General features: G+C 44.4%; 2 protein-coding genes across 4 annotated transcripts in view; both read right to left on the bottom strand.

Moving 5' to 3' along the window:
- Nucleotides 1–1,643, bottom strand: part of LOC144933584 (CAP-Gly domain-containing linker protein 4-like) — a 74,547-nt gene extending 72,904 nt beyond the window's left edge. For all 3 annotated transcript variants that reach the window (XM_078858527.1, XM_078858530.1, XM_078858529.1), the window contains exon 1: nucleotides 1,576–1,643. The gene's annotated coding sequence lies outside the window, so the exon portion shown is untranslated. The remainder of the gene's footprint in view (nucleotides 1–1,575) is intronic.
- A 3,203-nt stretch (nucleotides 1,644–4,846) lies between these two features.
- ABHD12 (abhydrolase domain containing 12, lysophospholipase) lies at nucleotides 4,847–24,315 on the bottom strand. The gene is made up of 13 exons (XM_078858526.1): nucleotides 24,037–24,315; nucleotides 19,327–19,439; nucleotides 18,817–18,922; nucleotides 18,220–18,339; nucleotides 17,504–17,534; nucleotides 17,102–17,147; nucleotides 16,527–16,653; nucleotides 16,130–16,167; nucleotides 15,666–15,745; nucleotides 15,006–15,088; nucleotides 13,890–13,968; nucleotides 12,470–12,585; nucleotides 4,847–11,058 (listed from the first exon to the last, which is right to left on the bottom strand). Exons 1-13 carry the CDS (start codon nucleotides 24,138–24,140, stop codon nucleotides 11,040–11,042), a joined length of 1,062 nt encoding a protein of 353 aa, XP_078714652.1. The 5' UTR covers nucleotides 24,141–24,315; the 3' UTR covers nucleotides 4,847–11,039.
- Nucleotides 24,316–25,353: the final 1,038 nt, after the last annotated feature.

The following is a 25,353-nucleotide window of genomic DNA, read 5'->3' as shown; positions in this document are numbered from 1 at the left end:
ATTACAAACCCCGAGGATACAAACATAATAAAAGCGAACATCTGAACAATACAAATTGTCACACATTTGGAAAATTAAAGACAAGTCACAGTAGAGCGATTGTGACCATTGCGACCCAAACTACAAACCACTTTTTAAGTCTGCGCTCCTTCCACATAGGAGTGAGGAAATAGCAAAACTACACCCAAACCTCCCGGCTTAGCAAGAACCTGGACACCGCTACCATCATACACACAGGCGGAGAGTACAAATAAAAATCCCTTTGCCCAACTCATCCTCGCACCACGACGACTCCCGCTCGCAACCCAACACACGCGACGCAGAACCCCGGACAGCGACCCACGGTCCGCGCGGCCTCCCCATTGGTCGGCGCATCGCGACGCGTGTCCTCGAACTCGGGCCACGTGGGACGCTTCGTGGCCACGGGGTGACGCTCCGTGGGTGGTCAGGGGTGACGCACGTGGCCACGTGGGACGCTCCTGGCCACGGGTGACGCTCCTGGCCACGGGTGACGCTCCGTGGTCAGGGGTGACGCCGTGGCCACGGGTGACGCCGTGGCCACGGTTGACGCTCCGTGGTCAGGGGTGACGCCGTGGCCACGGGTGACGCTCCGTGGTCAGGGGTGACGCCGTGGCCACGGGTGACGCCGTGGCCACGGGTTACGCACGTGGCCACGGGTGACGCTCCTGGCCACGGGTGACGCTCCGTGGCCACGGGTGACGCCGTGGTCAGGGGTGACGCTCCTGGCCACGGGTGACGCCGTGGTCAGGGGTGACGCTCCTGGCCGCGGGTGACGCCGTGGTCACGGGTGACGCACGTGGTCAGGGGTGACGCTCCTGGCCACGGGGTGACACACGTGGCCACGGGTGACGCTTCGTGGCCACAGTGGCTGAGATGTTAACTCCCTCGCCTGGTATGCAAGAGGTTCGTGGGTTCGACCCCCACCCTGACGCCGGCTGTATGACGAGTTTGCGTGTCTCTCTCCCCGTGGTCGCGTGGACTTTTCTCCGGGTCCTCTCCCCCCACCTCCATCCGCCACATTCACAATCAACATCACGCGTTGAGAGCATTTGCCTTGCTATGCATTTACACGCGAGGAAGGGCCACTTCATTGAGCTGTCATTTGTGATGGACAGGTCGCCTCTGAACGAAAGCTGTGATATCGCTCAGTGGACCTTACCTGGTCAAATACAAACGAGTGCGCGGCGTTCACGCAGCCAACGCCGCCGCTTCTTCTTCGTCTCCTCCTTCTCCTCTCTACTTCTCGTCAACACGGCTGACGAGACAGTTAAAGACCGCGCGGCGACAACGACACTTGCACACGGCCAAGGTGGTCAAGGCAAGTTATAACAAGCGCGTTGAGAGGGAGCCGCGGGAGTGGGGCCCCCATGGCAACGGCGGCGAACGACGGGTACTCGGCGCGGGAACGGCGAGGTGACCTCGCGGCGACGTCACTCGGCTAAGCCCACGTGGCCCCGCCGCGTGTGAGGACGCCGCCACCACCACCACCGCCGCCTCCGCAGCAATCAACCACCGCGAACCAGGGTCGAGAGATACACGGCGCGAGCAACTTACGCGTCTTGCGGTGGCGCGTTCGTGCTCGCTCGCCTGCTGTGTTGTGTTGGTACGCGCAGCGCGTCTCAGCACCCCCCTCCCCCTCTCTTACCCCCCCCCCTTCTTGCCCTCACCCCGCCCCCTTACTCTCACCCCCCTCTCTCTTACCCCCCCTCTCTTACCCCCCCCCTCTCTTACTCCCCCCCTCTCTTACTCCCCCCCCCCACTCTTATCCCCCCCCCCACTCTTATCCCCCCCCCCCACTCTTATCCCCCCCCACTCTTATCCCCCCCCCCCTTACTCTCACCCCCCCTTACTCTCACCCCGCCCCCTTACTCTCAACCCCCCTTACCCTCACCCCACCCCTCTTACTCCCCCTCTTACCCCCCCCCTCTCTTACCCTCCCCCCTCTCTCTTACCCTCGGCCACCCCGCCCCCTTACCCTGACCCTCCCCCCTTACACTCGCCCCCCCCCCTTTACCTTCGGCCACCCCTTACCCTCGGTCACCCCGCCCCCTTAGGGGGCGTACATAAATGACGTCACGCACCTAGGGGGGGGGGGGTCAGGCATTTGTGACGATGTGTGACGAGGGGGGAGGGGTTTAAGAAATGTGACGTCACATCAACATGCGCAACTTTAAATAAATATAGACAACACGTTCTACTTAATTAAACAGACGTTTTAATAACTGTTTTATCCTACAACAGCAGAGTGCAGCGCCACATTAAATACGCACTACAATGACAATAGTTTAAAGCGATTTGAAGCACGTTTTATTTTGGGGGGGGGGGCAGAGCTTTGTGACGTCATGTTTGAGGGGGGGGTCTGACTTTTTGTGACGTTGTGTAACAAGGGGGGGGGGGTCAAAAATGCCCAAAATCACGTGACGTCATTTATGAACGGTCCCTTACCCTCGCCCCCCCCCCCGCTTACCTTCGGCCACCCACCCCACACGGGGTTTACATTCGCGGCGCCATAGACATCGGCGATGCACCACACGCGACACGCCGCTCTCACCCACGGCTGTGTGCGCGCGTGTGTTTGCGCCGGTGGAGGAGCCGAGGTAACACACGCCATGTTACGTGGGGGTAGCCGAGGTAACACGCGCCATGTTACGTGGGGGTAGCCGAGGTAACGCACGCCATGTTACGTGGGGGTAGCCGAGGTAACACACGCCATGTTACGTGGGGGTAGCAGAGGTAACACACGCCATGTTACGTGGGGGTAGCAGAGGTAACACACGCCATGTTACGTGGGGGTAGCCGAGGTAATACACGCCATGTTACGTGGGGGGGTAGCCGAGGTAACACACGCCATGTTACGTGGGGGTAGCCGAGGTAACGCACGCCATGTTACGTGGGGGTAGCCGAGGTAATACACGCCATGTTACGTGGGGGGGGTAACCGAGGTAACACACGCCATGTTACGTGGGGGTAATCGAGGTAACGCGCCATGTTACGTGAGGGTAGCCGAGGTAACACGCCATGTTGCGTGGGGGTAATCGAGGTAACACGCCATGTTACGTGGAGGTAGCCGAGATAACACGCGCCATGTTACGTGGGGGTAGCCGAGGTAACACGCGCCATGTCACGTTGGGGTAGCCGAGGTAACACACGCCATGTTACGTGGGGGGGGGGGGTAGCCGAGGTAACACACGCCATGTTACGTAGGGCGGACGGGGGAAGTGTGAAGTCCGCCTCGTGGCATTGCTCGTTGGGTCGTGTCACGTTCCCTCGAAAGGTGGCACAGGGGATTATTGTGTCCGTCCGTCCGTCGTGCATCCAAAAATGGGAGGGATCGGGCTGGGTGGGGTGGGGCTAGGTGGGAAGGGGTGGAGTGGGGAGGGGCTGGGTGGGGATCAGTGGGGCTGGGTGGGGAGGGAGGGGCTGGTCACCCCGTGGTGCCCTTATAAAACTCAACGTTTAACCTACTCACGCCGGCTTGTGCCCGCCCTCACAGTCGGGCATATTTGCGGAATACACCACGCCGCCGTTGACCCTGGCCATTGACCGAGCAACCCAACGTTGCTACCAGCTCCCTCCGCAGCAGGAATGTGTTTAGGGGCTCTCGCTGTGCCACAGAGTGGTTGGTTCGTCGCACGGCTCGTGCTCTCCACGTGGGATCCTTCCAAATGAAAAGGGGGTTTTGTTGTATGATCACGAAAGCCGGGTTTGGTTACTCGGAGGATGCGGAGCGAGCTCGCGTCGTGAAGGCGCAGCGATGTAAATTGGTATCTGGACCTCACCTCCCCCCCCTTCGACAATTGTTGATCAGACGTTCTTGCAAGTTGCGGGAGATCACACGCACACATTTTACCCCGCCACACGCAGCGATCAACTGAACTGTGGGATTGATACCCCCCCCCTCTCCACAGTTACACTGCTGGGCGGAAAGGAGCTGCAAGTTGGCCAGAAAATGGCACGTTAGGTTTGTGACTTTGGGCTCCCGTGAGCTCAGGCCAGAACATTTCACTTGATACCATCTGAAGCGGGTCCTAAAAATGTACCATGAACCACCGCAAATGTACCACCCAAGTACTTTAACCTATAGCAAACTACCGATATTTCACCGCAGTCAACCTCCTTCCTACCCCCTCGCGCGTTACGATTACTTTGAGAGATTCATTTTCGGTGAAGTAACTACGGTAATTGGCACGTTTTGTTTAAGTGACAAATCTTCCTAATTGACTTTCTGGTGGTGATGGGTTAACGACACATTACAATGTAACGCGTTATAGCAAAACACTTGATTTTGGAAAAAAATTTCGGTAGTTTTCAGGAAGTCAGAGGTAAACTTGCAGTATTTTGTGATACTTTGCAGTAATTAGGAGCCCTCTGACGTGGCATAACCTTAATGGTTCCACATTTTTATGGCCATAAAGTCAATTGTGCTCTAGCCATATGAAATTAGTGCGGTTATCAAATGAATTACTCTTACAAGCCATGTAAATAATTTGGAACTACAGTACTAAAAACAATGCTATAGTATATTTGGTAGAAATTTCTGCCTTCGCCCATGGACTTTGTCCAGTCTAGACCTTTTTCTCCAAGACCTTTTATGGGTACTTACATTTTTGACCACTTGAAGCAAACTGCATTTGCTAAACATCCCAATCTCGGACCCTCCTAAATGTCTTGAGTTAAAAAAATTCCTGCATTAATTCAAGGATTATTATCATTTGATGACTTTATTCCTGTATAAAAGGCACGTAATTCAGATTGTTTTTCCTCTGCTTAAACACAATAGGAAACGTTTTCTCTCAAAAAAGTCCCAAATACAACAGGAAGCAAGTGAAAATTCAAAACAGGTTTACTTATTTCAGGTTACACAGTTACACTTGTTAAGTTTCAATTTTAATTTGAATAGAACAGATAGTATACCATGTATTTTTTTGTAAAGCAGTGGTCTCAATGTATTTAAGAGTTTGACCAAACAAAAATACCAAAACGTTACCCACATTGAACCACAGCAAACCTATAATATATTCCACATCAAGGATGTTTTTCCATAACAGACAGTTTTATATGCAAGAGACAATTTTCAGTCAGAACTTTAGTATATCTTGGTAGTCAGCCTCATCTCAATACACTAATCCAGACTTTCCACCATCAACTGCCATAGCGGATGAAATGGCTTCTTAAGCATCGGTACAATGCTCATTTTCATTGACAGCCCAGAGCCAGTGGTGGAAATTGCACATTCCCATGCCAGGGAGCGAATCTCTGCATAAGATTACCACTGTTGACTTCGTACAAAATGATACTCATTTCATGAGTCCCAAAAGGATGGTGGGCTGTCAACCGCCGACTGACATTTGAACCTGATAATGGTGAGTTGAGCATTCGTATCACATTCAGTTGGGATTTAATTTTTTATATCATTGAACAACTTGTAGAATGTACTCCAACCCAAAGATGGGAATGAATTATAAGCAGTTAAGATAACCATGACGATGCTTGGTGAGATAGGCTTTTCCCACCTTTGGATACAGAAACATGCCACACTAACACCCCCTGCAACAAAATCAAGTGTAGGTACGCAATCACTGCATGCAAGACAATCACTGAATTTATACTTAAAATAAACCATGGTCACATCGTGTTGTATAAGTGACATAAGACACTCCCAGGAGGAGCAGTGGGAAACGGGATGATTAAGTTTTCTTTCGGCAACGCAGCAACATGAGAACGTAAACCCTAATGACCCTTCATCACAATGCTAAACGTTGCGCGATTGTTTGTAATCTTAAAACAAAAACCGATGTTGAAGTGCATTAACAATGGTTTAAGAGTTTCAATTTTGCCGAGCGATTGATAGATTTTATTTTAAATTATTACTGGTATTATATTTAAAACATTCGTTAAGAAATTGCAGAACCTTCCCCTGAACGTTTTAAGGCTCAATTTTCTCATGAAACATAATTACTGTAAAAATTGTAATAACGTCATGAACGCAATATCCGATACTTCACACATTTTACCCAGGGTCTTAAATAATGTAAGATTTGAATGTAGTTTGAGCAATTATTATAATCAGGTGAGAGGGTATTGGGAAGTATCTTATTGTATGTTCAAATATAGAAACTAAAACGGACAATACAGAACAAAATCATCTTCACACAATTTGTAAAAAAAATACACGAAGTATCTTTATGAAGGAAACAGGCAAATATATATCTGTAATAATGACCGATGGGGTACCATATACGCATCGAGAGCTGAACTATGAGAAGTCACACACGCCCGCCGAGGGGGAATGTTATCATTCCACTGTGGATGAGGGTCTCCCCAAGCCGTCACAATCCCTCATGGTCAGACGGATACAACAATCCTCACTCCATCCCCACAGTGCACGTCCACTATACAAACTTTTTTTTATTTTAACAGATAAGGGCCAGTGAGCTATCATAGTTCTTTTTTCAGGAGCGACCTCGTCACAAATGATAGCTCAATGAAATAGGCTTAACGCGTACAAATTTATAACAGCCAAATACTCAAGCGCATGTTTCTAAATGGAGGGAAAAACCGGAGAAAATCCACGCGACCACGGGGAGAACATGCAAACTCCAAATATACAGGTTGGGATGGAAACCACGACCTCCTGCATACCAGGCGAGGTAGTTAACATCGCCACTTGGGCATGTTATCCCCTTTGTTGCCACTCCACCATTAGTCTCAACCAATGGACATAATTCCTGTCAGTGACGTGTTATGGTACGTATTATGGTGATAAAACAATCCAGAAATAAAACTAGTTTGGACATATACTCATTGAATTGTTAAAAAAAGTGTCCACCAACACATCAAAATGATCCTAAAATAGTTATTCTCATGTCGGTGTGGTGTGCTTTTTTATTTACATGTAGCTCTTTCACAGCTGTAGAGCCTAACCAAACTCCACCATCAAAAGGCGCTTGGATGATGAGTCAAGGCATTGATAGTGGACGTGCCAGTGTTCAGTGGTCATGGGATGGAGTGGAATTGCCGCCAAAATGTAAGCAGTAGTTTAGCCCACGCAGAGTGCATTATAATGCATCTAAACTTAGCTTCGCATTACGAAGCATCTTGCATTGATAAAACTTAAAGGTTTATGCTTATTCATGTTAATACGACAAAAGTCAGGTATAATTGTGCAACTTAAGATTTTCTTACAAGAAACCACCAATATACAATATATGATTCTGAGCAAAGCACGAGTAATGAAATCACTTCTCACCAGCAACACGCAATTTGATACAATCATTACAAATGGTTTACCATGCTTTCTAGCAAAATGTATAAAATCCTTGGGATTTTTGCATTTAAGTATTTTATTTTTCTCTTGGTTATTGGAATGTATGTGGCTGTGGCACCACAATCATCACAATATTCTATTTTTTGAAAGAAGAGAAAAGGTGCCATCATTGATGTGGTAAATGGTGTAAAGACCAAAGTTGGGGAAAGTGTTTTTAATGTTTTGATTTTAGCCAATTATAAATAATCACAATTGTACCTTTGGCATGGAGGAATGGTGTGAAGGGATTTTTTTCCATCCAAAAACACTGTAAATGCACCCAGTCTCTGTAAAATAACCATTGCGTGATGACATTCGTTAAGGACCTGTCTCTCACAAACACTAATATGTACCCTCTTAAGGTTATTTATTTACACATCTAATGAACACGTCCTTATATAAGAGGCCAAAGTGCAAAACAAAGTGCTTCAAGTTGTTATTTGTTATGCCATCAGTAACTAAATTTAAAGTGGCCAACTTTCTTCATTAGCAACCTTTTTTATTTACAGTGGGATTTTAACCCAGGGCCTCGGTCACACATATTTTCAGATTCTCAGATACTGGCACACAGTATTAAACCCTTGAGCCATCTGTCTCTTGGTGAAGTGCATTTGTAAACCATTCAGGCAAAATTAGTGAATAAAAAACTGAACACCACAGTCTCGATCATGAGCAGGACCTACAATCCAACACTCTTTGCAGCTCGAAATTCACTCCCAAATTAAAATCTCTAAGAGCAACAATCACAAAAGCATTGAAATAAAAGGAGAGGGCAGCCAAAAAAACACTGGTGTCGTTTTTGTGGAAGCGGACGTAAGTCTCCATGTGCACGGCTGTCCACCGCGAGTTTAAAGCTCCGTTAATGAAATGGGTAAGTATAATACTGGTCAAAAAAAAAACATTTTTTCTGGCCTGGACTTTTTCAGCTGTTTTAGACTAATTGCAGGGTGCCGATTCCAAATCTGACCTCAGATTTGCTCTATCACATCTCATTTTTATGCTATCGACATACCCCATTTTCATTGATTTTACCCGAAATGAACTCATCGCTTATGATTGCAAGTTGTTGCGAGTTAGTGACTGCTTTAGTGTTAAAATATGGTGCTGTATTTTTAGGATAGTGTGTTTATAATTTAATTTTATGTAGATATCCACATTTATTAAATATTTTTCTTCTGCAGTTTTTATTGAAAATTCAATATTTTATATCTCAAAAACCTGATGTGATAGACAAAAACTGATGCCAGATTTGGAATCAGCACCCCAAACTTACCTTAAAACCGTTGGAATACCTTATGCCAGAAAAAGTGTGTTGACCAGTGTAATACACTATACGCTGCCATAGCACCCTCTCGTGTTGTCACCGAGGCATGGCTTCCCCGTGGATTAAGACTAGCGCAGCATACTGTATAGTTCCTTACGTAATGCCGCATGAGAATAGGTTTTCCACTTGTTTCTGGCAAGAAAACAACTTTCTTTCGAGCCTTTTGACGTCCTCTGGTCTAACACCGTTTGAAGAAAGAAAGCTATCTTCGGTGTGGACCAATCAGTTTAAAAAACAATGCATATATTATCAGAGTAGGTTTTTTTTTGCATTCTGACAAGTATTGTGGTTAATGCAGACATGATTCCTTGTAAAATGTTTGTTTGGTATTTTAACATCTCAACACCTGTTTTGTTGCCAGAAAAAGGGGAAAACCTATTCTCGAATTTTGGTACTGCCAAAGGAGGTCCCATGATGTAATGCCGCGTGTTCACAACACAACACTTTTCGCCATAAACGCGGTTCTTCCATTTGGAAACGCGTTTCGCACAATACAGAACGCGCCCGTCAACGCGGTTTCTGAGCAGGAACGCATCTACCACATTAGGCCTTGCTGTACTACAATTCTGTAGGTATAGACAGGAGAGCATCTGAATGGACATCAGGGGCAACCATGCTCTCTGGACTAATTTACATGCTTGAAATGCACATTGTGTATGACTGCATTACACAGCTGCACACAGCCATTCTTTCAGGAATCTAGGAACCCAATTAATAGGGTTGCTGCGATATGACATAATGATTAACGACACAACACCAAATTTCACGAGATGGCAATTATTACATTATCAGTTTCCCATTACCTTCTACAGTATTTGTAGTTTACGTTATTGCATGCTTTGCTAAATTTCAGTCCGAGTAAAGATTACTTTAAAAGTTCTTCAAACTGCAGTTCACTTAACATAAGCCATTCACAAATAGTCTAATCCTATAATTCCATTTTACAAATGCTGTCAGTTATATAAGAAATCAGCATTACTACTAAAATAATGTCAATTGCCATGCCATCAGTAACATCGCAAAGCTTTATGCATGCACACATTTTATAAGATATTTATTTACAACTTGAATGATCAAGTTTGTTTCATATTTTAAATCAGGAAATGTAATATTTAATATTAGCAGTAAACACGACATAACGATATAGTACATAATTCGATACGTTATATTGTCATATCGCAGCAAGCCTATTAACGAAGTGAGAGCTCTGATTGCATATTTCCCATGAAGCAGAACTGCATTATGGGGCCACGCAATGTTAAATTATTTGCATCCCAGTGCAGAGAGGAAATATCAATCTTTTAGCATTTACGTAAAAACGTATTTGCTCTACGTGTCACAGCTGCTACTTCTGTAAATATTATCATAGCGTTAACCAAATATCCAAAAGATTTGCTAAAAATGTTTCTTAAATTTTTGCGTACATATAGATGGGTGGGAAAGTGTGACATCACACCACCGTTGCCGCAGTCCAATCCAACCCTCATTCATCCCGCTGGCCACCAATAGACTGGTCAGTGGAGGGCAACAGCACCAATTGGCAACAAGCCACAGCATCATCCAGAGCAATCCTAATACAGGTGAAAACCACCAACCACGTGCAACATTCGAGAGCTGCAGTGAAATGTACGGGGAAACGAACCTTCACATCAGTGCTAAAAACAACTGTGTACCCACGATGTCACCACCGTTATTGCCCATTCTGTAATTGTAAACCATTGCCAACCTCTCGTACCCGAGGAGGAGGGGTGTAAAATCAATTGCCGATGAAACATCTCTGCCCTTCCCCAGCCTCAAGTGCTTTTCCTCCGGTGGAAGCAGAAGCACTTGAGGCTGGCTTTAAAAGGCTCACACCTTCCTGTAGTCGGAAGCCAGAATATGAGAAGTGAAAATGTCATCCTCTATTCACGGAAGCTGATTACAACTGCGAGATTGGTTTCAATCAATATTGTCTTGACATGAATAGCATCCACCTGTGTTTTGAGTTGCACCTTCCTTTAAAAGAGACGTGTACATTTTACAGAATCGTTAATCACATCCTTGTTCATTAGGTCACACTATGCACACAAAAGCAATGCTAGACAGTTTTCAACATTTTGCAGTCACCGACCTTGGCTGGGATACATTTGATCAGTAGCAGTGAAAATCCATGATTTCACTGTCATGCCCACATCATTGTACATTGCACAAGCGTTTACTACCTGTCACATCCAATACTTTAAACATTTATTCAAATTTTTTCTTCTTTTACAGTGTTAGTTTAGATTTTGCTGTAAAAAAATCAAATCAAAGTAGCACAAAGCAACTTCCCTCCCTCCGTGGATGTACAGATGTCCTATTCCCAGACTGTGTGTACTCCCACCAAGAGAATCATGCCAGTATCCTCCCTCAGAGGCTGAGGAACCTCCTGCAGAGGCAGAAACAAAACAAAAGCACAGTTGTTACACAGGTAGTGTGTACATGACAGGAGCCGAGCACGCTGTTAACATGCCATCAGGAAATCAGCATTGAATTCCCACAGTGGAACTCATTTTATCAACACAAGAAGGCATATGTGGTAATATGATCTATGATGAGAATTTTTACATTTATATCTCCAATTGTGAGACGAGTGGGTTTGCAACATTTGCGCGCAGCATTTTGAAATATAGTGTTGTTATTTCCATGGTTAATTCAACTTAATGTATGCTAATTGGAATTAAATGCTCATGACAAAAAGAAAGCAATCATACTTTTTGGTTTTTTCGGTAAAGTCACGTAGGTAAAAAACAAAATAAATTAAAATGAAAAGAACATTCATATCCATATTCCCAGTCTTTCACTCCCAGATTTACACTACCATCACTAAGAAATTTAACTCCAAGCCCTGCTTACTCCCATCACTTGGAAATTTGCCGCGCGTCGTTTCGAGCGTGCAAGCTTAGCTCCCTAGCAGCTCTAATTTACTCCCCTGCAGCATAACAAATTGTGTCATTAATCGGCTTAATGTAGCTTTCTTATCAACCAGTCCAACTTCCACCCCCTGCTTTCACATGCGCACCTCCCAGCCGACACCCCGCCCCAACACTCACCCTGCCCCCCCCACCCGCAGCTATATAATCCCTCGTCACAGCCATCTCTTAGGCATACTTAAGTGGTTGTTCTTTCGCTGTCTGTCCCCACCTGAAGACGGACGTGATTTAATGTAGTTGTTTTCATTATAATTTATTTTGTCTTTTACCTACGTGACTTTACCGAAAAAACAAAAAGTATTGATCCTTGCAGTCACGAAAACTTCAAATCTAGAAGCAATCAGATGATGCTACTTTGAAAATACAAATGTTATTTGTTTACTTCTAACTCAGAGTAATCAGTAGTCAAGAGACTACTTTGCAAATGTAATCATTCTAGCCCTATATGTATGTTGAACTTCCATATGTAGGCAACCGTCTTAATTGGAGGTGCTGCAATTGCCACTGAAAGGCAATTACAATAACACACCTTGTCCATGTACAAATGATCACTAATACACTCCTCATCTCTGTTGATAGCCCAGAGCCAGTTGCAAAAATTCTACATTGTAATGGCAAGGGCCAGTCTCTCCTTAGAAATACCACTGATGACTTCCCACAAAATTATATGTAGGGTATTTTATCAACCCCAGGGAAATGGAGGGCTGGGTCAACCCCCCGACAACCTAAATTTGACCTCGCAACCTTCAGATTTGAGTTGACCGCTCAACCATTTGGCGACATGGACACATTCACCGTCTGAAAGGGAAGCCATTTCCCCCATTTCAGAGGTGACTATAACACAAGTGAAGGAGTGGTAATTCTCACCTGATAATGAGTGGCAGTCCTGGATCTGAATACACGTACTTGTGGCGGTAGCCTAGGTTGGCTGCAAATGGGACGAACTCCACATTCACTTTCGCTGATGCTGCTATGTCGTAGAGCTGCAAGCAGTTAAGTGGACCCACACACACATAGACAGATTTTCCATTTAGCATTTTGGAAATGCAGGGGGCATATGCTGTTAGCACACCTGCATAACAGAATCGCAACAGACATTTATTTATTGAGTGATAATGGTCACTATGTACCCATCGTAAGACTGTGGGAACCTAGTGAAGGCCCAAGACAACTGAAGACATTGCTATCAAATGTGTGCATATCTAGAACTCCATAGTTTTCGCAGTTTACGAACCATTGCTACTGTACCACGTATACGTAATCACGTTCCCGGGTAAAATATTGGCCAAATATCACAAGCACACGATCTGAAAAAGTATCTTCAGACGCAGCGGCTCCCAAGTGAAAAAAGTCAGTTTCTACCACGCTCACATCCACGAGCGGCACTGAGCCATTGTTCTTTGGTTCTTTTCGGTTAAGTCACGTCTAAAAATAAAATAATAAATCAAAATAAAACAACACATTACGACGTTTCGATTGCAACACAAGCAATCATCATCAGGCATAAAAGAAATAGCAACAAAAATCTAACTAGAAAACTATAGACCGACATACAAGCAGACAGACATCACAACGGCACACATAGAGAGGAGTATACAGGCACACGAAAATTAAATATACTCCTCTCTATGTGTGCCGTTGTGATGTCTGTCTGCTTGTATGTCGGTCTATAGTTTTCTAGTTAGATGTTTGTTGCTATTTCTTTTATGCCTGATGATGATTGCTTGTGTTGCAATCGAAACGTCGTAATGTGTTGTTTTATTTTGATTTATTATTTTATTTTTAGACGTGACTTAACCGAAAAGAACCAAAGAATAATTCCTGCAGTCACGAAAGCTCCCAAATTAAGACTGAGCCATTGGTGGGTGAGGGTTGGTTTCTCCACAGCATGAGCACTTGTGGACTCGCCGCATCGTGGTCCATCGTTCTACTGCTCCAGAAGGATGCCAAATTGAATCAACCTCAGCTGAGATTCGAACTCGTAAGTGGATATTGAGTGGAGCACTTCGCGAGAGCCACCTGACCATTGTGATGTTAAAACCCTTGTTTACATCTCTAAGCGTATACCACAGTATACCAATTCAGTAATAACTACACCCGTGTGACTACAATTACCCAAAACGTTTACGGAATCTTAATGGGATTTCACTTGGGTTAAATGATCATAGACTAAATTTAATCAACGTTAAATAAAATAACTTCATCAAGCAAAACGATACATTCTGTAAAATATATATATTTTTTTACAACACCAGCAACTTCCACAGATTTCTATTCTTCCATTTACCTTTTTTCCAAGATGGAAGGGCACAATGTGGTCGTCTTCAGCATGCAGGATCAAGAGGGGACAAGTGATATGCTGCACACTGATCCACACAAGTACAGGTACACACACGGACATAAATGTACACACACACACACATTTGGCCTTCCCCATGTTTCTTTACAAACTGTCGGGCAACTGCTGGAATGGCAAACAAAAGGGATAGCGGTAAAAGTGTCATTAATGCCATACGAAAGAATGCCGAGCTGTCCTTACGCGCGGTGCCAAGTGAAACAGGTATTCATTTTAGGCTGAGCTGATCTAGAGGCGACTCAGGCCAGGTTGTGATAAACAATCGTCATTGGTATTGTGCATGGCCAGCAAAGCAAAGGCAGGTCACTGGGATCGTAGTGCTGTGGACTAACTACGATGCCACCATTCTCATACACATTAATAAACACACGCACAGTTAAGTTCAGAGGCACATGCAAAAGCAGTCGCTCATTCAACCCAGAAGTCTCAAATGCAGATGCGCACATCTCATATTTGCCAATTATGTGTAATCACTTGTGAATTTAAGCTTTGATCATCTGCAAGTCCGCTAGCCATTTAAAATATGGCAATGTTTGATTGGGATAATTGCAATATAATGTAGACACAATTGTGTTCTAAGAAATCAAGGTGTGCGGCATAAACTTCAACCATAGTTTGTATTTAACTTTTGTTATATGACAGAACAAGACTATACGTGTTTCATATAAACAGTGGTTCAATAGCAAGTCAAGAGTAAACGCATCTTCTTGCTTAAACTAACATTTGAAAGGTATTAATTTATTCTGGTATCCTATTTGCATTATGGATGCTTACATTTGCATAGGATCACAACTGCAGACATTTCACAGCGCAGTACTGAGTTTATTGACACGGAGGGATAATGCGTTGAGTTAAATCCCCGGACCAGCTTTTGAACTCGCAACCTTGTTCGGTCGAGCCTAATGCTCAAACCGCATCAGCACTTGGCCAGACATTGATGTTGGCACATCATTTATCCATACCGTCATCAGAATGTCAAGACTCGTTTTTTTCAAGATGCTCTTATTCCTTAAAATCTGAATGTGGCAAAAATAAAAACCCCCTTACTTCTCGTCACTTGCGAACCTGACGCCGCTGTCCGTGATCGAGTCCAAGAAGAACCAGTCAAAGGCGGGAAATATTTTGTATATCTGCACACGCACGCGCACACAAACAATAAGATACAACAACACGACACTTGTTTTAGAACATGCCATCATGTAACACTAGGTTTGATACTATCCCAGATATCTGCCCTGACAATAATCCTACACCACCGACCCTGACACTAGCCCCTTCCTCAACAATGGTGCCTCATATTCAATACATCTTGCTTGTCATGTGCTGCTGCTTGACAATTACCCCCATTGGTGCCACGAGTTCAATACTTGATTCCCAATAGGAATTATTTGGAGACAAAAAAAAGTCACTCTCCCACCGCTATTCATGTTGAATTTGTGTTGTAATGCTCTACTAGATTGCAATGGTGTACCATTTCTAAATGTCTGTATTGTGTTGTGTATACTCTTTATAGGACGTACACATATTGCAATCACCTTAAACAGGATTTTTCTATGTCCATCTGAACTATTTTCCAAAGTATTTTTCATTACCTTTGGATTTCTGTGCAACATTAAGCACACATAAGGATGAAATGTAGACGAGGGTACACGTGAAGGATGTGCCGTCTAGGGCCATGATGAAGAGCGTGTCGTCGATGCTTCCTACCTGGGCGAGAGGGTGACTATCGGCCTCCTCCCGGATATTGGTGAACGGAGCTTCCAAGATGACAGCACCCGGGGGTGCCCCTATGCACGACAGAGAGCAGCACCAAGTGAGACAGGGGCAGCTCACCACTCGCAACATTCACGAGCAAATCCAAGTTACAGTCCAATTCAATCGACACTCTGTTATCCATACGCTAAACCATTACATCTGATTAACCAGAAGTGGTTATGGCAAGTGCTAAATTTATCTATTTCAAATTTCCCACGTGAACATGATGAAGATGCCAACAATCATGCCGTTCCTCTTGCTGCTGCCACTGCTAAATGGTGATGTCATTATTATCATCATGATGTTGCTGTCGTTGCTGTAAAACCACTGGTGCTGGTAATATTGGCAATTACAAAATTATGGTGTTAATTCGTTAAAGACTAATAGTTAATGAATTTTAAGTGAATTTTCAATACCTTGCTCGCATAGTTTCCGACCCACATTTGTAGCAACTCTGAAAAAAAATAAAAAAAACACATTAACTCAAACATACATGCATACAGAACACAAAAACATAAAATGAACGATCTCCCAAGTAATCGTATAAACTGCTAGATTAAAAACTCATTCTCTAGAACTAGTTTTTGTCTTTAGTTTGTTGTCCTTCCTTCACACCCCTAATTGACATGGTTGGTTACATACGGTGCAAAATAAGTTCAACATACATAGGTACATACTGCTGGGGCAACTGCTGTTATAGCAGGCGGAGTAAAACCTGTCGAGCCAGACTCGAGGAAGCCAGAGTTCGTTGTTAACCATTCCACACACACACATACACACGCGTGCACGCACGGCCAATCACAGCGAGCTCACCCAGTGCCCAGCGAGTGTCCCCAGATGTACACGGGCCCTGCCGCCCGCTGCTGTGCCCACTTGTACACGAAGATGGCGTCTGCCGTGATGCCCTCTTCCGTGGGTGTGCCCGTGGAGTCACCCCAACCTGGCAGGCAGGGACGACGACATTACATCAGGTGGTGGTGCACCTGCCAGATCCCCTTGGTTCAAACGTGTTCCTTCAACTACGGTTAAGTCAAGTCGAGATGTCTCCTTGCCCAATCAAGCAATTTGGTAGCATCAGCTCTGGCAGCTGGTGGAATTTACACACGACCATAGTAGGGGTTGGTCTCTCCGTAGGATGACCAGTGCTAATTTGCTTTAAATCCTGCCTTAAAATATCATCCGATGCTAAAATCTGTTTATTCCATACCAAATATATTTTTTTAACCACCAATCAAATAACAAAGCATTTGCACACCAACAATTGGGAACGATACCAATATCAAGTTGATTTATCTGACTGGAGCCTGAAGCTTTTCAATGAATCCTTAGTCACGCAATTGAGCATCATGCAAAGCAGGTTAGTCTTGTACAGATATCACATTACTTACCCCGATAGTCCAGTGTCACCACGTGAAAGCCACTGGCACTCAGCACCTACACACCCAAGGAGGCACGCACATAAATGTAAAATCATCCATTTGAAGTGGCCAAGTCACAACTGCAGCAACAAAATGCACCAACACACAATATGAAACAAATAATTTAGTAACACCGCGTTGACTAGAGGCGTGGGACATGTGATCTCTGAGTACTGGCCTTAGTAACCTGGGGAGGGGGGGACATGGGGACCAGAGGTGTTGATTGGGGACCGCCATACCAACAATTTGAAAGCCACTGGCTTCGATTTTTCCAAGCCAACGTTGAAGCTGGGCTCTTTATGCATGAGTCCATGGCCACTAAAAGGGTTCATTGTCCTCTAGATATCTATGTACAGCACTGTAAACACATACCTTATACAGCTCCACTCTGTGATGCCCTCCTCTGAAAATGTAACACAAGATACACCACATTAGGGCTGACAATTGAAACGCATACCTGGCTTTCAGAAGATACAAATCTCTATAGATGTTTGCGAGATAGACATGAGTGTTTGCGATGTGCACTTCTCCTCGTTATGGCCCAGCTGATGGTGGAAAAGTAGATATTTTCGGCACTTATTGTTTATAACTTTCACCACCACCATTGTCTCTTCACAGCAGAACATTCTTATAACACACTGCCAGATAGATTTCCCAAACCGAACCATTCTTCAACTTCATGCTAAATGCATATTAATAATACGTGAAACACGTAAAAAACACGCACACAAAATTCAGGGGATGGCTCCTACTTAAATTCAATGTGTTAACTAGGTGCAGAGCATCGCACTCCTAATTTTTCCAAGAGCAGCAATGCCACAATATTGCATTATCGTTCAAATACACATGCACTATACTTCCATGAGGTAGTTAAAAGAAATACTAAAAGCACTCTCAAATAGACATTGAAGACTGCTATTGATTCAAATCTTGACACAAATGGATTTGGCAGAGCAGGGCAGAGCAGCGCAAATTGTCTCCGATGTTGTCTGCCAACCGAGTTGCCCTTCTTAGCTCGATGGGCTTTACTTGGGTAAATAAAACTTCCGATTTCGATTCTGGCATTGCGTCTCACTCTCTCGCCTCACCTGGTCCCAGCGTTTCCATGGAAGTAGACAAACACCGGTGCTCCATTGCCTAGCGCCGCATCGTACCACTGCTGGTCCTTGCCCTTAGCCTCCTTCCACTGGCTGGCAGGGACGGTGTGCCTGAAGGGTCAAACAGACAAAAGTTGTACTTTCCTTGTATTCAAGATAAAATAAGACTTACGTCACCAGGATCTGTCCTATAATGTGTTGCCAGAGAGCCATCGCTGGCCTAAGCGTACCAAGCTGTGCCACAGACGCCATGTTAATGTCATCCTTCATTATGCTCTGCTGCCCTTAAGAGTCTGGTATCCCCTTCCCCCAGCAATCTGTGGTGTCAGGTCTTCCTCTGTGCCATGGCCTATTTCTGTCTATAAAATAACAATACCCACTGCTTCTGTAGAGTGTCTGGAGGTGAGGTTACATTTTGACACTCAATAAAATTCAGATTGTAATTGTTATGAGGGCTGTTTTCATGGAAAAGTGGAAATGTGTGCATGTGCACATATGAGCATTATGTGTACAAGTACGGATGCATCATCGCATATGCAGGTGTTTATTCAATTGCCTGTTGTTGTGGGCCTTGAGGCCAACACTCACCAAACTCCCAGGCGCACACCTGGCTCCGGGGTCAAGTACTGGTTGGTTGTGTGGTTGAGACCCAGGCTCAGTGGGTCATGCAGCTCAATGAAGAATGGTACACGTACTGTCCCACACACACAATGACAAAATACAAAGGTATGGGCAAGTGCTGTTGGGGAGAATCGATGAGCAGTGATGCAGTACGCGAGTTGGGTTGTGGAGCACACAACTATGCCCATTGTGGAGATCTGCCTTTGAAAGACAGGGAAAGTTTTAACATCAAATACAACCAGTAGTGGGAAACCAAGTCAACTCCATAGCACCATGTGCCATTAATCCATGTATGTATGTATGATGAACGTCTTTTGCACCATATGTAGCCAACAGTGCTAATCGGAGGTGTGGGGGAAGGACAATAAACTAAACACAAAAAGCAATTATTAAGAAATTAGTTTTCAATGTCGATATAGAAGTGCATAGCTCCGGTGGCTTCCTAATAGTTGTGAGTGGTGATGTCAAGGTACTGACTGAAGTTGAGGAAGACGATCTTGGCTTGGATGGTGGGGCACACCTTGACCAGAATGGGCACAGCCACATAGATGACCAGCACAACTGCCAGCACCCACTTCACCCAGCGCCACCTGCATGGGGAAAATGAAACACAAGGGTACCAACTTCTAAATTCCTTTACTGTAGCCGACTGTCATGTTAATAATGATAATAACTTACAGAGCTTTGTCAGTTCCCTGCTGGATGAAGGCCTACAAAAACTCTCCAATCGAATCGCTCATCCCAGTTTGGTGGCGGTGAGTCCATAGAGCAAAGTCCACGTTTCTACGGTTGCGAGCAAATCATTTTGTAAGACAAATTCTAATTCATTCTCATTTTATCAAAACCAGAGGGATGGTGATGGGCTGATTTGACTTAAAACTGGGCTTTAAAGAATTACCACGCTAATTGCGAGTCCTGCAAATCATAATTTGGGAGAGAGTGCCTGTATTTTGGGAGCATCATCAGCTGAGGAAATCCCTCCACACTTTAAAAACTACCGGCTTAAGAGGCAAGAAGGAGCTTCTGTAACCAAATGTTACACAAAACACTACAGACAGCGGACTCGCACCAATGCATGCATTATCTTGCGTGAAAATTGTTTGGACAACTGCAGCCGTAACACAGTGGGTGCAGCGTATAATTTCTGTTGTTAGGATAGAAGGCACTTTCCATCTAAGCTGCGGTCAGATAGATAATCTTCCTGATGACCATCACACAACGAGGCTAATCTGTGAGGGCATTGGATACAGTCATGGTTCATTGAATTTGCGGATAAGCAATGCCCTGTTTATATGTAGCATGATGTTCCGATGTTATGAACAAAGTGTCTTTATTATCAAATGGGCAATTGAGGTGCACTCGTTCCCCTTGATTGGTACCCCAAAGCAATCGGTATGTGTATAATTCAGTACTTCTGAAGCGAGGCCTTCCCTTGCACTGGACGGCCACTTCTCACAAATGGTTCTTACTTCTATTGACCCCAGAGGGATTCCCAAACCAGCATACGAACTAACATTGTCCAGCAACCTTAAGAAATTACTTTAATCATTATTAATGTGGATGTATATTTATTAGCAGAGTCACAATGTGACCACATACCCAAGAATTCAAGTAAAGTCAACATATAAACAAATCTAATGATCTCATTGTACTTCACATTGTGTCTATACTGGTGTAAAATACCATACATGCCCTCTGCGTGGAGAAAAACAAGTTAAATGACCACTGAATGATGCCTTTGTCTATTGGCCATCCTAAGCCACTGGTATACATTTTATATTTACAAGGCAGGAGAGACCAGTCTCGGTATGCTTTTCAGTGGTGATTTTAAAGAATGAGTATATCGCAATTACTACTACTGATCAGGTGAACTCAACATAATAAACATGGATAATAAGAAACATACGTAAATATATGTAACCAAAAGCCAGCTTATTTCACAATGATCTTCAGTTCCTCTTTACAAAACATTTCTCATAAACGTTGTAGAAAACAGAACAGCTTATTTAAAAAACTGAAATGTAACAAAACAATAAAAAACCAGGAGTCGTCAACTGGCAGTCGTGCACAAGCACAAAGAAAAAAAGCTTCCTTTATCAGTAACACTGGCTGATAACAACAACAATATTAACAGGGTGACATTTAGTGACTTGAGAAAACGTACAAATGTAAGTTCAAAGAGGGACAATTGAATTGAAATATGAACAGCTCACCAGGAGCGGACTGTTAATTGCAAAAAAAACTCTCAAAAGTCAACAATGTATGCATACAATCATTAATAAAAAAAATGAAATTAAGAAATGCAAAGGGAAAAAACTGTACTGAGAAAGCCAAAGCAGCGTTTGTTCTGTTATGAAAACTCATTTCCTTTTGAAAACTCATTTCTTTAGAACTGCTTTTTATGTTTAGTTTGTTGGCCTTCACCCGCACATCTGATTAGCATGGTTGGTTACGCACAGTGCGAAAAAAGTTCAACATGTATTACATGAGCCACTGTCCTGGCTGATTTGTGTCGATTGCAGATCATTGTATGTGACTGCTGAAGTCAACCGGTTCTTCTGCAATTTTACGAAAAAAAACAATGGGGTGAGTAAAAAAGAAAGAGGAATTGGGTCTGTCGAATATACAATAGTTAATACGTTCAATAAGTCAAGATGAGACCTTCGTTAACTCAATCTAATCAACCCTTTGTGGTTGATCAAATTCGTGGGAACCCAACACTTTTCATTCTGGAGAGAAACTGACCCAGCCTTTTGAAAGTACAAGGATACACTTTGACTTCAAATGTATGATAAGCAGTGATCGAAACGGGCCAGTATACGACGGTGCGCCATACCATCATTTCTCACAACATCAAACGTACATTCCGGTACTTTTAAGCAAGGTTTCTATGATCTTCTGCTGAGGCGAAACGGCAGTGAACATAGGCTGCAAGGCGAATAGGTGTCATAACGGCACTTGAAAAAAAAAAACCATTTTTACGACTGATGAGAAGTCAATAATTACGGTACAATACGAAACGAACATGATTCATACGCTCAAAATACCATTGTATGCGTGTGAATGGGACTGGATTTTCTACGTGACAACCACTGCTGACCGTCCCACACATTGTGAAATGCGGACTTGATCCAAAACTACGACTTGAATTTACAGATTTAGCATTATTAGTAGGGCACTCTCACCACAGTGCAACCTGTCCAGATGTGTGTTTTAAATAAAGCTATACTAGCTTAACACGGTGGCTTTCGCGACCAATATTATTCATAATAAAACGTTTTTGGGTTGGTCGTAACCCTCCACTACCTGACACAGCCACAACATTTACAAGGTGTAGATTTACTCTCCAACACACCGGTGGGCTGAAGTAGTAACTAATTTGCGCGTTGTTTACGTGACAAACCTTACTGGCTGTGTCGGGTGGTGGAGGATTACGACACATTTACACTTACGCGATCTAACCCAAAAACTTTTATTATGAAAGCTCTACGTGCATACAGTGAATCAACACTGAATTATGTTGGTTTCAGTTTGCTGGAACTACAAGAACCTTAGCACTCATTCGTGCCGGCATTGTTAAGACTTTAATGCCCTATTCACACAGTGCCCAACGCGGGCTTGCAAGGGGGCATTAGCCAACGGAATGACGCCGAAACATTCACTCCCAGAAAGGCCGTGTGACCGATGGGATTTTTGTTGTTGTTGTATGCGGAGGGACAGGGACAACACAAGGAGGCATACTGTTCGCTTATTTACCGGGTAAGAAAAGGTGGTAAGAAGATCTTACAGTGTACACTACCTCATCCCGAGAAACCAGACGCACGCTGGGGTGGTAGGTTGGTGATGGGAGGTAACGAGTTGAGCAATATATTGATCAATGGTAATGACGAAAACATGTCAAACCCACAACCGCTCCCAGCAATTCCAGGAATAGTCAATCAATGACTCAAGGGCCAGTTTTGACTCAAGAATCCCATTAAATTTCGTTCGCGCCGTCTCATTTGTACACCATCGTCCGTTTCTTTGTGTACTGTGCGCATGTCATATTGTACGAATTGTCCTTGTTTGTATTGTCTTACTCTCTGGTATTGTTTGTCCCGTACAGTTCGTCTAATTTGTATTGTGTTCAGTGTTCCTTTTCATTTGCCTTTCTCGTTTGTATTGTCCGTCTCTGTTGTATCGTCTCATTTGTAATGTCCTGCTGATTTAAAACGTCTGTCACATATACGTCTGTCTCGTTTGTATTGTCTCGATTCTAATACGGTACCTGTGTCGGTTGTTCTGTTTCGACTTTATTAGCCTAAATAAGCATGTAAATTACATACAATTTGCATAAAACATACGCAATTTAATGCCAGAATCGTGAGCAAAAGTAGCAATATTAACCGATTAATCGATGCATCGTTATATGCCACGTGCATATTTTCCACGCGCAAGAGTTGATGATTGATCGGTATGATCAATATATGCAGTAAATATGGCATTAATGTTTAATGACACTGTAGGAGGGTGAATGGGTAATCATGTATAACACAATTCCATTATGTTCTTCGTGATATGAGTAATGGAAATTAAAGGCAATCATTTTGACGAGTGCCGTCATGATTATTATACTGGATTTTGTTCGTGACGATGTCGGCGATTCGTGCTCACATCGCAACTCTTTTGCTATGCGGCTTTGACGATTCTGATGATTACCATGATCATAAAGCACGGTGATGAGTATGATATTTACGTCAACGACAAGTATGTTATTGAGGATGAGGTTATACAGTATTATGTTGATTACGTTAACTAGCATATCATTTATGTGATCATCTGTTTGATGTTATTAATTTTGACGACGGTGATAACGATGAATGCTGATGATCGATTCGGTCATGATGGCGCTTTTGATAATCGCGGTGGTGATGTTGACGTTATTGATGATGCGGATGATGGTGACATTGGTGATGACATTGATGATGATATTGATGATGACATTGATGATGATATTGATGATGACATTGATGAGGACATTGGTGATGATATTGATGATGACATTAGTGATGGCAGTGGCAGTGATGATGATGACGCTGCGGGCAATAACGACGACGACGATGATGATGATGTGGGTGATGACGCTGGTGACAATGTCGATGATGACGGTATTGAAGGGATGTTGATGCCGACGATGTCGGCCCTCACCTCCCGCCCTTCTCGCCCGGGCCCTGCGTTCCTCGCGCCTCGTCCGCGTCTGCCGCTCCACCGCCTCTCCCGACGCCCCTCCGCCGCAGACCCCGCGTGTCCATGATGCCCGGAGTCTCGACAAATTAATTAACAGAATACAACGACGATACGTGTAAAGTAAACAATAAAATAACAGGAAAATCGCGAGATTTATTACAATAAATATGATTATTTCCTGCTGACCGCTTCTCCGTCAGACGGCCGCTCCGATCAGCTGTAAACACGGAAGTTGGAGCCGCCTCTTTAACGTCTCCCCAGCGACGGATGCGCGAGCGGCTTATCGCTGATTGGCTGACTGGGGAAAAGGGGGAGGAGCGGGCACGTGCTGCCGGGGCCGCGATTGGTCAGGGGGAACGCGCGGGGCGGGGGGGCGCTGGGCTCAACGCGCGTGCGCGCTACGTCATGTACACGCGGCGTTTCGACCAATGGGGCGTCGGCGGCGTTCACACGCACGTGCTTTTGTCAGCGCACGCGAACAACATGGCGGATTAGCGTACTGAGAAGGGGCACGCAGCCCGAAACGTCGTACACGCGGCGTTCACACGCACGTGCTTTTGTCACCGCAAGCGAGCAACATGGCGGATTAGCGTACGAAGAAGAGCCACGCAGCCCAAAACGTCGTCGATCAACATTGTTACGAACATATGTTTAACACGTAGCCTTTCGCAACCGATATTATCTATAATAGAGGTTGTTGGGTTAGATCGCGTAACTATAAATGTGACGAACATTAATTATTGTCTGTCAGTCGGTGGCGGATTTAACGACACATTGATATTTACGCGACTTAACCCGAAAACCTCTTGTGGATTAATAAAAATAATTTAAACACCTTGGCTTTCGCATCCAATACTGTCCATAACGTTTTGTTTTGTTAGATCGCGTTAATATAAACGTGTCGTTAAACCCGCCACCACCCCGACACAGGGGCCGTCCATAAATGACGTCACGTACCTGGGGGGGGGTGGGGTCAGACATTTGTGACGATGTGTGACAAAGGGGGTGGGGTTTGAGAAATGTGACATCACATCAAAATGCGCAACTTTAAATAAATATAAACAACACGTTCTACTTAATTAAATATACTATTTAATAAATGTTTTCTCCTACAACAGAGTGCAGCGCCACATGAAATATGCACTGCAATGACAATAGTTTAGAGCGATTTGAAGCATGTTTTATTTTTGGGGTGGGGGGGGGCAGAGCTTTGTGACGTCATATTTGAGGGGGGGTCTGACTTTTTTTGACGCCGTGTGATGAAGGGGGGGAGGTCAA

This window comes from Lampetra fluviatilis, chromosome 7 (assembly GCF_964198595.1).
Source record: "Lampetra fluviatilis chromosome 7, kcLamFluv1.1, whole genome shotgun sequence".
Lineage (NCBI taxonomy): Eukaryota > Metazoa > Chordata > Hyperoartia > Petromyzontiformes > Petromyzontidae > Lampetra > Lampetra fluviatilis.
The sequence above is the reverse complement of the archived record's forward strand: the minus strand, read 5'-3'. Positions and strand labels throughout refer to the sequence as shown.